Source organism: Canis aureus, chromosome 11, assembly GCF_053574225.1.
Source record: "Canis aureus isolate CA01 chromosome 11, VMU_Caureus_v.1.0, whole genome shotgun sequence".
NCBI lineage: Eukaryota > Metazoa > Chordata > Mammalia > Carnivora > Canidae > Canis > Canis aureus.
The window spans coordinates 5475827-5490176 of record NC_135621.1 but is presented as its reverse complement, the minus strand read 5'-3'; the positions used below and the strand labels follow the sequence as shown (position 1 = coordinate 5490176).

At 45.8% G+C, this 14350-nt stretch overlaps 1 protein-coding gene and 1 long non-coding RNA gene across 3 annotated transcripts in view; both read right to left on the bottom strand.

Annotated features, from left to right (window-relative positions):
- LOC144323306 (uncharacterized) overlaps positions 1-14350 on the bottom strand; it is a 132827-nt gene that overhangs the window by 39184 nt on the left and 79293 nt on the right. The gene's annotated exons all lie outside the window — the stretch shown is intronic.
- On the bottom strand, positions 1843-10682 carry LOC144323301 (uncharacterized). Of its 2 annotated transcripts, XR_013388714.1 has the most exons (3): positions 9860-10682; positions 8313-8488; positions 1843-4468 (listed from the first exon to the last, which is right to left on the bottom strand). XR_013388714.1 is itself a non-coding variant. In XM_077913613.1 (2 exons), the coding sequence occupies exon 2, from the start codon at positions 5696-5698 to the stop codon at positions 4955-4957; it is 744 nt and encodes a 247-aa protein (XP_077769739.1). In that variant the 5' UTR covers positions 5699-8488; positions 9860-10682; the 3' UTR covers positions 1843-4954. The 2 variants fall into 2 exon arrangements, 1 of the variants encoding a protein (XP_077769739.1); XM_077913613.1 differs by having other exon boundaries at positions 1843-8488.

Sequence of the window (14350 nt, the reverse complement as noted above, 5' to 3'; positions counted from 1 at the left end):
AGAAACACACAGACTCAGTGTTGGGTGAGAGACCACTTCCTGGATCATAGACAGCAATCTTCTCACTGTGTAACCTCACATGAAGGGGAAAAATAACTCTGTAGGGTTATTTTATAATAGCACTAAACCTGTTCATGAGGAATCCACCCTCATGATCTAATCACCTCCTAAAGACCTTACTTTATAATACTTAATGTTGGGGGTTAAGATTCCAACATATGAATTTTGAGGGAGACATAGGATTCAGTTCATTACACCCACTGAATTCAATTTAAATGCACTGAATTTTATTCAGCTCGAAACACTAGTCTCAGAACTGGGTATATGATGCTGGGGAGAATCTGGTCTTAGGTCTTATTAAGCATATATCATAGTGCTGTAACAGGGAGAGGTAAAAACTGCCTGAGAACACACAAAGTAACTAAATCAGTTTGGAGAAAGGGGAATAATCAAAGAGGTACATTTTGAAATATAAATGATACTTTGCCACATGGAGGGAGGGAGTAGGGAAGTGGTATCTAGGAAAGGGGATGCCACACGTGCAAAGGCATGGAAGCACATGTTTATGGCCCATTAAGGGACAGAAGGCATGGTGTTGGAGACAGAGATAATGGATGAATCTGGAATCACAGGTGGAACCATCTTGGATCCTATGTACTTTGTTTAATCTCTATCTTGAGGGCTTTTGGATTTCTGATTGACCATGAGCCTCATTATCATGATAATGGGATCTGTGGCTTATCTTGATATAGGAGTTCTACCAACAGGATGCTATTGTGGTGCAGACATCACTGTGGAAACTAATAATGTATTACTACTTGTTAACTCTGTTTATGGTGATAATGTCTGGATATCACTTCAATGTCCATCATTTCATCATGGAACATGCAGAAACAAAATACTATGAAATAACTGCAAAATAAGGATTGTGATATTGAGGAAAATGGCAATAGTGTGTTGCATTGCTTGATCATGTAGGGGCCAAGAGCAGACTGCCCAAGACAGGCTGCTTTGGCATGAACACTATTTTGGGTCAAAGGTGATCAAAATCCAGCAGCTGGAGGAAAAGCTCTCTTTCTCTTCCTCAACTGCCTACACTTACATTGGAAAGGAGAGCCTGTGTAGGAAAAGAGCTATCAACAAAGATTCCCCTTTACTGGAGGAACTTATCTGCATAATAGGACAACCTTTGTTTTCCAAACATCTCCTTTCTTCCTGCGGGGTGCCTTCCTCTCCTTTGTATCCTCAGACCCTGCTACTCTCCCTAGTTCATATAAGCTTCATGTTGCCTCTTTGTCTTTGGAATTTCATGTCCGTGTGGATTCTCTGCATATACACCTATTAAATTTGATTTTCTCCTGTTAATCTGTCTCATGCAAATTTGATTATAAATCCAGTTAGAAGGACCCTAGGGCAGAGGAAGATCTTCCTCCCTGGTAATTACATAACTCATAAAAGGTGAATCATGGTTTAAAATTTAGTTGTTGCTGTTTTTTAAGATTTATTTGACAGAGAGAGAGAGCAGGAGAGTGCAAACACACAAGCAGGCAGTGCGGCAGGCAGAGGAAGAGAGAGAAGCAGCACCCAGAGGAGCAGGGAGCCTGATGCGGGGCTCGGTCCCAGGATGCTGGGATCATGATCCCGGCCTAAGGTAGATGCCCAACCCCTCTAAGCCCCCTAGGTGTCCCCAAATTTAGTTCTTTTAACTCCTAGTCCAATTCTTCACTATCACTAAACCGTAAATGTGAATTTTTCTTACAAATGAGAAAAATATACTTTAGTAGAATGTTTTAATTCATTTATTCCACAAAATGAATAAATTTGATATCATTCAATCACTATTAAGTACTCATATTTTTCTTCTCAATGTGATATCTTTACACATAGGATATAGATCTCAACATACAGTAGCAAAAGATTTGCCTAATATTGGTAGAATTGTGCCCAAAATTGCGAATCCAAGAAACCACCAAGGAGCCAACACCAATGCAAGCACACGAGGGTTTATTAGCAAGCTCGAGTTTGGGCCCAAGTATCCCCGACACGGCGGAGCAGGGGCTTGGACCCCAAGGGGGGTTCCAGCTGGGTTTTTATGGGCTGGTCTAGGGGATTTTCAGAAGGGATGAAGGACATTTTTTTTTTATTTTCATTCCGATATGGGGGAAAGGGTGGGGGAGTTTCTTAAGCTCTGTTTTCATTCTGAGACTTTCTGTCAAGGACGGTCTGCAGTCTTTCTTGGAACTGACTTGGGCTACGGGCCGCAGCTGTTGACTTTTACTTATCTAGGGCCTTAAGATGGTAGCCAGAGGTCTTATCTCTTTCGGCCTCCACATTTCCCCCTCTCAGAGGAACCTCAGGAAAGACCCAATCATAGGTCCAAGCTGGTTTTAGCAACAAGGTCCAGTGGCTGATATTGTTGTCTGAGTACCATGAGCTGAACTGTGGTGACTAAAGCCACTAGTCTGTTAATGAGACAGGGCTCAAAGGTCAGAAGGAGGAGGAGGATGATGAGGGGCCGGCTAAGGAGGACGACAAGCCAGGGGGAATGACTGAACCAGGATTCGAACCACCCCTGTTGCTGCTCTTGCTCTTGTGTTCGCCTGGCCAGGCCTTCCCTGACCTTTGCCATTGATTCTCGGACTATCCCTGAGTGGTCAGTGTAGAAACAGCACTCCGTTCAGGGCAGCACAGATTCCCCCTTGCCTAGAAAAATTAGGTCTAACCCACTCCTGTTTTGGAGCTCCACTTCAGATAAAGATGTTAAGGAATCTTGGAGGTGGGAAGTGGAGGTCTCTATGTGCTCTATGTCTACATCCATGGCAGCCCTAAGGCTACTGTAGTGGGAAGCCTGGGTGGCCAGTGAGGCAATACCTGCTCCTGCGCCAGCCAAACCAGTTCCTAGTAGGGTGGCGATGGTGACAGCAGAGATGGGCTCTCGTTTATTTCGCTCGTGGGTACCCGGGTCCATCCATTGAAGTACCTGCTCATCTGAATGGTAGATGATTCTAAGGAGTAGTTGAACCAGCACACAGAAGCCCCCGGTTCTGTTTATAACCTGTCTGTGAGCGCAGGGAGTTAATCCCTTGGAACAGGCCCACCAGCTGTCTTGGCGCGGTAGATGATACCCTGTACGGTTTATAGGCTGTGTAACGTTGCACAGATTCTGGTAGTGGAGAGGAGGAGGGCCTATGCAGAGCCCCTGGCCTGACACGGATTGTAAGGTGAGGCCTTTACTAAAAGGCTTTTGGTTCCACCTGCAAGCATTAGGGTCCGTGGTTGTGTTATATTGACCCATTATTGCAACTCCTTCATAGAAGGGGGGCCGGATGTCATAGCACAGCCAGCAGGATCGGGTAAGGTTGGGTTTAGTTGCATTGAGGAGTTTGTAAGTCTGGGACATCAGGGCCCAAAGAGGGTGTTGAGAAGGGTCGAGGGGCAGGGGAGCGGGGTGCACGGGAAGGTGAGTCGGGACTGGGGTGCCCCAGCTGGACGGGTTGTGGGAGGAATTCAAAGGGGGTGCTGTAGATATTGCCTGAGAAGACACTAGCACATTGTTTGGGCCTAAGGCAATCGGGTTAGTCAGGGGTCGCTGCTCGAGTCTGATTCCGAATATCGCCCTGGGATCTCCTGGGAAGATTCTGTTTTTTTCATAAAGTCTTATTTCCCAAAAGTATCCAGTATTCCAACTTGTCTCTGCCTGTCCTTTAGGACTGAAGGTAATCTTTACCAGATTGCAGGTGTCTTTGCTATGTTTAGGGCCTATTTTAGAGCATTGGCCTATAGGGCCAATTCGTTGACTGATATCAGGTCATCCCTTATTGGGGGATCCCACCAGGTGTGGCCAGTGGAGACGCAGTTCCATGAGGAGCAATAGTAACTGCTGTGCCCCCACATTGTTAGGCCTTTTTCCCAGTGTGTCCCGGGCAGACATAAAAATGGTGCTAATGAAGCCCTGTCCCAGGTTAGTTGAAGGAGTTAAGCTAAGTCAAAAATTAAAGAAGGAAACCAAGTCCTGGGTGGATGCAACCCGGTGGTGACATTTAAAATTTCTCCCATGGCTGCGTTATGAACTATCATCCATGTCAGATTTTGTGGTGAGTGGGGTTAGTTTCAGCCTTGAGGGGATACAGCGCAAGTAATATTAGTGGGGTAAGTGGGAGCGACGCAGTCTTAGCTTTAGGGGATTGTCCTTGTCGGACTGACTTCTATTCTGGAACAAAGTCCTTGAGGATGGTGTGTGGATCAGCAGGCCGGACGTGGGTGTAGTGGACCCAGGGAGTTACTCCATCGACCTTGAGAGCGGTGGGAGTGGTCAGGATCACGATGTAAGGTCCCTTCCAGTGAGGTTGGAGTGTCTGCTGTTGATGTCTCTGCATGTACACCCAGTCACCTGGCCGATATCGATGGGGGTCCGGAGGTGGCCCAGTCTCATAGAGGGCCCTAGCTTAGGCCACACCTGCTCTGGGCTCTTTATAACATTTGGAGGGAGAAAAGAAGTTGTTGATCATCAAATTCAGCAAGCACCTCAGGTTTTAAATTGGGGATAATAGGTGGAGGAAGACCGAACATGATCTCGTAGGGGGTCAGTCCCATCTTATATGGGGAGTTCCTCATCCTACATAGGGCGAAGGGGAGGAGAGTCACCCAGGCCCCGCCAGTCTCCAGGGCTGATTTAGTTAAGGTCTCCTTTAATGTTCTGTTCATCCTCTCTACCTGTCCTGAACTCTGGGGCCTATATGCACAATGTCATTTCCAATCTGCCCCAAAGTACTAGGGCCATTCCCCGTGTTACCTTAGAGACGAATCCTGGGCCGTTGTCTGACCCAATCTTAACAGGAAAACCATACCTCAGTGAGATTTCTTCCAGCAGTTTCTTGGTCACGGTCTGTGCTGTTTCATGTTTGGTGGGAAATGCCTCTGTCCACCCTGAAAAAATATCTACAAACACTAGTAACTACCTGTATCCGTATTTTCCAGGTTTTACCTCAGTGAAGTCCACTTCCCAGTAGGCTCCTGGGTGATCCCCTCGGAGCTGGGCGCCCGGGTTAGACCCATGGGCGGTGGCATTAGTTAACTGGCATGCATGGCAGCTCGCCACAATCTGCTCCATCTTTGCTCGAGAGTCTTTAATAGTGATCTTTGCATGTCGTATGAGGTCTTCCATCTTCCTTGTCCCCATATGAGTACCCCGATGCATTCTGGATAGGCCTTGTCGTCCTAGATCCTCTGGCAGGGTGATGCTGGAGCCTACAGCCCTCCACCAGCCACGCAAGCACTGGGTCACAGGCAAGCATTTGAACCAGTGTAAGTTCGCATCAGTATAGTTGGGGGTGTCGGGCAGGGAGGGTGCCCCCAGATAGGGCAGCGTGGTTGCTAAGACCTGGGTCACCGAAAGGGCTGCCTCCTTTGCTTTCGAATTGGGGAGCCAGTTTCCCCTGGCTACTGGGGTGTCTGTTCTCTGGTGTCCCGGACAATGGATGATGGCTAGGGCCCTGGGCAGCCAGAGGGCCCTCAGGAGGTCAAGGACCTCAGTTCTGTTTTGAACAGTCTTTCCCTCTGCTGTCAGAAGCCCTCTCTCCCTGTAAAGGGCTCCGTGGATGTGAGTGGTGGCGAGGCCGTACCTGCCATCAGTGTAGATGCCTATTCGTGTACCTTCCCCCATGGTCAGCGCCTTGGCCAGAGCATCAGTTCTGCCCATTGAGCCGACTTTCTGGCCAGCTGGCCTCCGTTTCTATGGTTAGGGCTGCCCCCACATGTCTGACTCCTTCCGGGACAAAACTGCTGCCGTCCATGTACCAGGGGGGGTCCGCATTCAGCAGTGGCTGCTCCTGGAGATGGGCTCCGACTCCGTGCACCTGTGCCAGAAATCCTGGACAGTCATGAAGAGAGGGTCCCAGTCTGGGGCAGGGAGTAGCGTCGCCGGATTCAGGGTTGTCGGTGGCTTGAATAAAGTCCTGGTGGGGTGTAGCAGCAGGCTCTGATAATGGGTCAGATGGGCATTGCTGATGCAGTGGTCCAGGGGCTGTTTGAGTTTCCCCTCCATAGCATGTGGGGTGGTGACATGCAGTTCTTGCCCCATGGCCAGCTTGTCTGTGTCCTTGACCATAGTGGCCACCACGGCAATAATTTTTAAGCATAGGGGCCATCCAGCGGCCACCGTGTCCAGCTTTTTGGAGAGAGAGGCTATGGGTCTCTTCCGGGGACTTAAGTACTGGACAAGGACCTCTTTTGCCACCCCATCTTTCTTGTCTACATACAGGTAGAAGGCCTTGGCTAGGTTGGGCAACCCGAGAGCTGGGGCAGACAAAAAGGCCTGTTTAAGGTCATTAAAAGCTCTGTTCATGGCCTCTGTCCATTCAAAATTTTGCTGGTGCCTGGTGGCCTCATAGAGGGGTCTGGCCATCTCAGCAAAACCTGGAATCCATAGTCAACAGAATCTTGCTGACCCCAGGAATTCACGTACCTGGCGGACAGTTTTTGGCTGTGGGATCCTTAGGATGGTTTCCTTCCGTGCATCCATCAACCATCTCTGTCCATCCTTTAATTTGCACTCTAGGTAGCTCACCTCTGCTCTGCAGATCTTGGCTTTTTTAGCTGAGACCCAGTATCCTAGGGCCACTATGGTCTGGGGCAAGTCCCTGGTTCCTCGCAGGCATGTGGCCTGGTCCTCCGCCGCCAAGAGGATATCATCTACATATTGCAATAAGGTCAAATGAGGGTGCTCGGAATGGAACTCACCCAAGTCTTCATGTAAGGCCTCATTGAAGATGGTCAGTGAATTTTTGAATCCTTGTGGTAGTCAAGTCCAGGTGAGCTGGCCATTGATGCCTTTCTCAGGGTCCATCCATTCAAAGGCGAAAAGGTCTTGGCTCTTGGGCGCTAAAGGCAGGCTGAAAAAGGCATCTTTTAAATCTAATACTGTATACCAAGTTTTGTCTGGAGGCAGGGTGGAGAGGAGGGTGTATGGGTTTGGGACCGTAGGGTGCATATCCTCTACTCGCCGGTTGACTTCCCTTGTCCTGGACCGGCCTGTAACCGTTAGAGTGCGGTTTCTGCACCGGCAGCAAAGAGTGCCCCAGGCCAACTGGCAGGGCCTCTATATGTCCGAGTCCAGTAGTCGCCGTATGTGGGGTGTGATTCCCGTACATGCTACGAGAGGCATGGGGGATTGGCGGACCCTGACAGGGTCTGCCCCTGGCTTTAGTTCTATGTATATGGCCAGTCAGTGCCGGGACAGCCCGATTCCCCCAGTTTCTGCCCATGCTTGGGGAAATTCCCGCAGCCAACGGTCAATGTCAGTCACTGGGGCTGAGGGTGTTTGGTGGAGACGATATTCATCTTCTAAACTCAGGACAAGCACCTGCATTGGGTGCCCCTCCTTGTTTAGGATTTCTGCCCCTTCGGGGTGGAAGTGAATTTTTGCCCCCATCTTGGTGAGCAAGTCCCGACTTAACAACGGGTAGGGGCACTCAGGGATGACCATGAAGGAGTGGGATCCCCGGCCCATGCTGAGATCCCCAGTTCTTCGGGTAGTCCATGAGTACTGTTCGGTGCCCATGGCCCCTTGCACCCATGAGGTCTTGCTTGCCAATTTCCCTTGGGGTTGTAATAAAACCGAGTGTTGTGCCCCAGTGTCCCATTCAACGGTTGCCCCTCCACTCTGAGAGTTAGTTACCCTGGGCTTGGGGAGGGGTGCCGAACCCCGACTCCCCTATCGTCCAGGTCCTCTATCTCCAAGATCTTGGCAGGGGCCTCAGGTCTTTTGTTAGGGCAGCTTTTCACCCAGTGGCCCTCTTCTTTGCAACAAGCACATTGGTTTTTGTTCAGTCTAGGGCACTCCCGACGGGGACCAGGGCCATCCTCTGTACCTGTCCCTAAAGCCAGCTTCTTGAGGTGCCTCCGTCTTTCCTGTGGGTCGTCCATGGTTGTGGCCAGCAGGATCTTGGCCAGGTTTTGGGTCTGCCGGTTGCTTGCTTAGTTTAGTTTGTTGCTCTTCCGGACTTTATTATTATAGACTTTCTGCTACTGTTACTAAGTCCTGCAAGCTCTTCTCTCCTAGCCTCTCTACTCTTTGCAATTTCTTTTTAATGTCCAGAGCGGCCTGGTTAACAAAGGCCATGATAATTTCTGGGGCTCCTGGGTTCATGGGGTGCACTGCCTAAAAGCCTCCATGACTGTCTCTAAGAGGGCTGCTGGACTCTCATCCTTACCCTGCCTCACACCATAGACCTCGGCCAGGTCGGTAGGTTTGCGTGCAGCAGCCTGGAGACCTGCCAGGTGAGTCTGGCGGTGGACCCGGGGCCTCTCCTTACCTTCAGCCGAGTTGTGGTCCCAGCTGGGGTGGGATAAGGGAAAGGATGAGGTCCAGGTTTTGAGTCGGCTGTCTGTCCTCTCCCAGGACAGACTTCCAGGCTTCCACCTGAATTCATTCTTTCTCTTCGATGGTGAAGAGAACCTGCAAGAGCTGTTGGCAGTCATCCCAAGTAGGCTGGTGGGTAAAGAGAACAGGATCTTAAAGCTCGATTAGATCTCTCAGATTATCAGAGAACTTTGCATTCTGGCTTTTCCAATTATATAAATCACTGGTGGAGAATGGCCAATATAACATCGGCTGCCTGCCGGTCTCATCAGGGGCCCATGGCTGGAGGGGGAGGGCGGGGGAGTCGGCCACCCTGCGATAGGGACTGGGGCTGCCCAGTGGGTCCATCCGCACACACAGGGACTCCCTCATCTGGGAGGGGTGGCGCCCCTTCTGCAGCCTCCCCGGTGCTCCCGATGGAGGGGTGGTAGGTAGGGTGAGGGGGCGTCCAGTAGGGTGGCAGGAGGATCAGGTCCTCTGGGGAGAAATCCTGCAAGACCGGATAAAGGGGCACTTGGGTCTTAGAGTCGGTCTCCTTCTCGGCTTTCCGCAGGGCTAGAATCTCAGTGGGTCCTGCTTTGGGGGGTAAAAATGGTTTTAGCCAAGGAGGGGGATCCTCGATCATGTCCTGCCAGACCAGGATGTAGGGCACCTGGTCAGAGTGGCTGTCTGGTTTGTCCCTGAAGATCAGGGCCTTAACTTGTAAGATAATAGGTAGGTGGAAAGTTCCTTCTCAGGGCCATCCTGCATCAAAGGTTGGCCATTCTGACATGTGATAAGTCTGAAATTTGCCTCTCCGTATGTCTGTGCTCAGATTATGAGCTCTTTCCCTAACATCCGAGAAGTGGGAGAGCATAGGAACAGGGGGTGGTTTGTGTCTGCCCCATTATGTCCCCTGTCCACAGCAAGGCACAGACAGTTAGGACACTTAACAAAGACACAGTAACGCAGACAAACGTTCCAGTGTGGCCACAGAGACAAAACAGAAAGTCAACCGACGGGCTGGCAGTCGGCCGTCCTCACAGATGAGGACCACGTCCTCCTTACAGATGAGGACTTCATCTTCTTTCAGACGAGGAGTTCTGTCCTCCTTACACACAGACACTCCATCCTCCTTACAGATGAGGACTCCCGTCCTTCTTACAGATGGGAACTTCATCCTCTGTACAGATGAGGACTTCATCCTCCTTACAGATGAGGAGTTCTGTCCTCCTTACAGATGGGGACTTCATCCTCCTTACAGATGGGGACTTCCATCCTCCTTACAGATGGGGACTTCATCCTCCTTAGAGATGAGGACTCCCGTCCTCCTTACAGATGAGAACCCCATCCTCCTGGTGGGGGGCAAGGGACATCCCCTAGACCCCTGTCAACAGCCCGCCAGCGCGTCCACCTAAGCCAGTGTCAACCTAGCACAGATTGCAATTCCTACAGGTAGAAATACAGTATAGAGCTCTCAGAGAATATGCATGCAACAGGTAGAAAAAGTTGAGTACTCACCAGGTGTGGAACCCTCCGGATGGGGTCCTGGGGATCTCTTGGATCCCGACGAGCCCCTAAATGTGCCCAAGATTGCGTACCCGAGAAACCACCAAAAGCCGACATCCATGCAAGTGCAAGCTCGAGCTTGGCCCAAGTATCCCCAACAGAGTGGAGCAGGGGCTTGGACCCCAAGGGGGGTTCCAGCTGTGTTTTTATGGGCTGGTCTAGGGGATTTTCAGAAGGGATTAAGGAAATTTTTTTTCCTTTTCATTCCGATATGAGGGAAAGGGTGGGGGAGTTTCTTAAGCTCTGTTTTCATTCCGATATGGGTCTTTCTGTCAAGGACGGTCTGCAGTCTTTCTTGGAACTGACTTGGGCTACGGGCCGCAGCTTTTGACTTTTACTTGTCTAGGCCTTAAGATGGTAGCCAGAGGTCTTATCTCTTTCGGCCTCCACAGAAAGGTCTTATCTCTTTCGGCCTCCACAACCTGTCTTAATTGTTGGTGTCATCAAAATATGTTTATTTCTTCGGATTATCTTCCCATTACAGAATTCAGCATTTGGCACCATGAGTACTAAACATGGAAAAAGTTTTCTCAAGAGTTACCAAGCTTACAAAAATAGAAGATCCAAAGTTCAAAAGTTCAAGCTTATTAAAATAAAAGGTCCATCATCTAAGGAAAGAAAACTAGTTTGATTACTTATAAGAAATACAAAATTTATATCCATCCCCCAACAAAAGTAATTTGATGCAGGAATTCATGAAAAGATAATTAAACACTATTAGTCTGTATGTAATTCATGTAAATCTGAGTTGTACTACACTACAGTGGTATGCTTTGGTAATTTTGTGGGGGCGAATGAAAATAAAAAAGGAAAAGATTTTTGCCAATCAGTTTCCTTCTTCTGGCCTAAGACTTGGTTAGAAACCTTGGCAGGTGTGTTCATTCTTTGAGGTCACTGAGGAATCATTAAATGAATTACTTCGACTGGCATTTAATGGTACTAGAGGTTTAAATCATGAAAGCATATTCCTATAAGCCTAAATTATTCCCGGGGAATATTTTATAGGTAATGTGATAAAATCCTGCTGTTATTTTGTTTTGTCTAGAAGAGTTAGTAAGGAGCAATTTTAGAAAATAAGTAAGCCTATGTCCTATTGCACTTTTTTTTTTTTTTTAAATCATGGTGTTTTGGTTTATGCATTGCGTGTAAATTCCAAATGACTCCACGGTGATTATGGGAAGTCATACACAGTTGACCCTTGAATAACACAAGTTTAAGTGCGTGGGTCCACTTATATGTGCATTTTTCTTGACACATACACTGCAGTGCTGTAAATGTATTTTCTCCTCATTGTGATTTTTCTCAAAAACGTTTTCTCTAGCTTATTTAATTGTGAGAATATAGTATATAATAACTTACAAAAAATGTGTTAATCAACTTTTATGTTATCAGTAGCTTATTTGTAGTTAAATTTTAGAGGAGTCAAAAGTTATGCACAGATTTTTGGCAGTGCAGGGAGTCAGTGCCCTCACCTCTATGTTGCTCAAGGGTTAATTGTGTGTGATTATTTTATATTGAGGTTATAACTGATATGTAATAAACTACACACATATAGAGTGTGTAAGTTCAATGATTTTATATGTGTGTTCAACCATTAAACTAATACCACAATCAGGGATCCCTGGGAGGCTCTGTGGTTTGGTGCCTGCCTTTGGCCCAGGGCACGATCCTGAAGTCCCAGGATCGAGTCCCGCATCGGGCTCCCGGCATGGAGCCTGCTTCTCCCTCTGCCTGTGTCTCTGCCTGTGTCTCTGCCTCTCTCTCTCTCTCTGTCTATCATGAATAAATAAATTAAAAAATCTTAAAAAAAAAACTAATACCACAATCAAGGAAATGAGGATATTAATTACATCCAAAGATTTTCTTAGGCTTCTTCATAATTTCTGTCCTGCCCCTCTTGGTTTTCCCCAAGCAACCACTGATTTGCTTTCTCTTACCGTAGTTTGCATTTTCTAGAAATTTATATACCTGTAATCATACCGTATGTACCCTTTCTGTCTGGCTTCTTTCCCTCAGCATAATTATTTTGTAACTTATCTATGTTTTTTTGTGTGTTGATAAGTCATTGCTTTTTATTGCTGAAAAGTATTTTACTGTGTAGATATACTGCACTTTATTTATTTATTCACCTGTGGATAACATTTGTGTTGCTTCTAGTTTGGGGCTATTAATAAGTAAATAGCTATGAACACTTACATATACTTCTTTGTATGGAAATTCACTTCCTTATCTCCTTGGGTAAATATGTAGGATTGTAACAGCCGTGTTATATGGTAGATGTAACTTTGAACTTTTTATGAAAGCTTTTATATTTAGTTAGTCTTTTTTATGGCACGGCATGTGATCTTACTTGGTAAATGTTCTCAGTGCACTTCTGACAAATATTTTTTTCCACTTTTTCCTGGATGGAACATTCAAGAAATGTCAAGTAGTTTAAAATGATTGAATTGCTGTTCAAGTTTCCTATTTCCTTACTGACATTTGTGCATAGTTAATCTATCAGATATTGAGAGAAGAGTATTGAAATTTTGTACCATAATTTTAGATTCATCTATTTCTCTTTTTGGTTCCATAGTTTTTGTTCCATGTATTTTATTAGGTGCATAATGTTGAGAATAGCTATACGCACTAGATGCATTCACTTACATATCATTTTGAAATATACTTTGTCTAATATGACTATAGAAACTCCAGATCTCTTTTGATTAATATTAACATTTTATACATTTCTCCATTCTTTCACATTTTAAAAGTTGAAGTGTTGACATATAACAAGTTTCAGGTGTATGTGAGATCACTCCTGAGCTGGAACCAAGAGGCAGATGCTTAACCAAATGTGCCACCCAGGTGTCCCTACAATATTATCCACGGGGGTGTCCCCGTGCTGTACTTTTCTTTCCTGTGATCTATTTATTTTATAGCTGGAACTTTGTACCTCTTGATCACCTTCACCTATTTCACTTATGCCTTCAACTCTTTTCCTACCAGCAACCACCAATGTATTCTCTGTATTTGTGGTTTTGTTTGTTTTTTTAGATTCCACATATAAATGAAATTATATGGTATTTGTCTTGCCTTGTTTGATTTATTTCACTTAGCAAAATATCCTCCTGGTCCATCCATGATATCACAATAGCAAGATCTCATTCTTTTACATGGCTGAATAATATTCTATTGTGTGTATACATATTGGTATGTATGTGTGTGTATACACACCAGATCTTCTTTATACCTTCATCTACAGATGGATATTTAGGTTGTTTCAATATTTTGGGTACGTAAATTATGCTTTAGTAAACATAAGGGTGCATATATCTTTTCAAATTAGTGTTTTTGTATTCTTTGGGGAAAATACCCTGTAGTGATATACTGGATCCTATGGTATTTCTATTTTTAATTCTTTAAAAGATTTTATTTATTTATTTATTCATTCATGAGAGACACACAGAGAAAGGCAGAGAGATAGACAGAGGGAGAAGGAGGCTCTTTGCAGGGAGCCTGATGTGGGACTTGATCCCTGGACCAGGATCACACTCTGAGCCGAAGGCAGATGCTCAACCACTGAGCCACCCAGGTGTCCCTCTGTTTTTAATTTTTTGAGGAACTTCCATACTGTTTCCACAGTGGTTATACCAATTTATATTCCTACCAACAGTGCATGAAGTTTCCCTTTTCTGCACATCTTCACCAACACTTGTTATTTCTTGTGTTTTTGATACTAGCCATTCTGACAGTAAAATGTGATAACTCATTGTAGTCTTGGTTTGCATTTCCCTGATGATTAGTGATGTTGAGCAAGTGTTTATTGGCCATCTACATGTGTTCTTTGGAAAAATGTCTATTCAGGTCCTCTGCTCATTTTTAATTATATTATTTGTTTTTTGGTGTGGAGTAGTATAGTCTCTCAATTGTACTTTTCACAGATCTAGAAGAAGTAATCCTAAAATTTGTATGAAACCACAGAAGACTCAAAATAGCAATCTCAAGAAAGAAGAACAAAGTTGGAATGTCACAATCCCAGATTTCAATATATACTGAGCTATATAATTCAAAATAGTATGGTGCTGGCATATAAATAGACACAGATCAATGGAACAGGATAGAGAGCCCAGAAATAAACCCACACCTACATGGTCAATTAATCTATGACACAGGAGGCAAGAATGTATAATGGAGAAAAGATACTCTGTTTATAAATGGTGCTGGGAAAACTGGACAACCACAGGCAAAAGAATGAAACTGGACCACTTTCTTATATATCACATACAAAAATAAATTCAAAATGGATTAAAGGTCTAAATATGAGGCCTGAAACTGTAAAATTCCTTAAAGAAAACATAAGCAGTAATCTTTGGGGCATTGGCCTTTGTAACATGTTTTTAGAAATACCTCCTAATGTAAAGGAAACAAAAGCAAAAAACAAAAAACCCCAAAGAAACCACA

Excerpts from the sequence above, each read along its gene's own strand:
- LOC144323301 (XM_077913613.1), bottom strand. The coding sequence starts at position 5,698 with ATGGGCAGAACTGATGCTCTGGCCAAGGCGCTGACCATGGGGGAAGGT.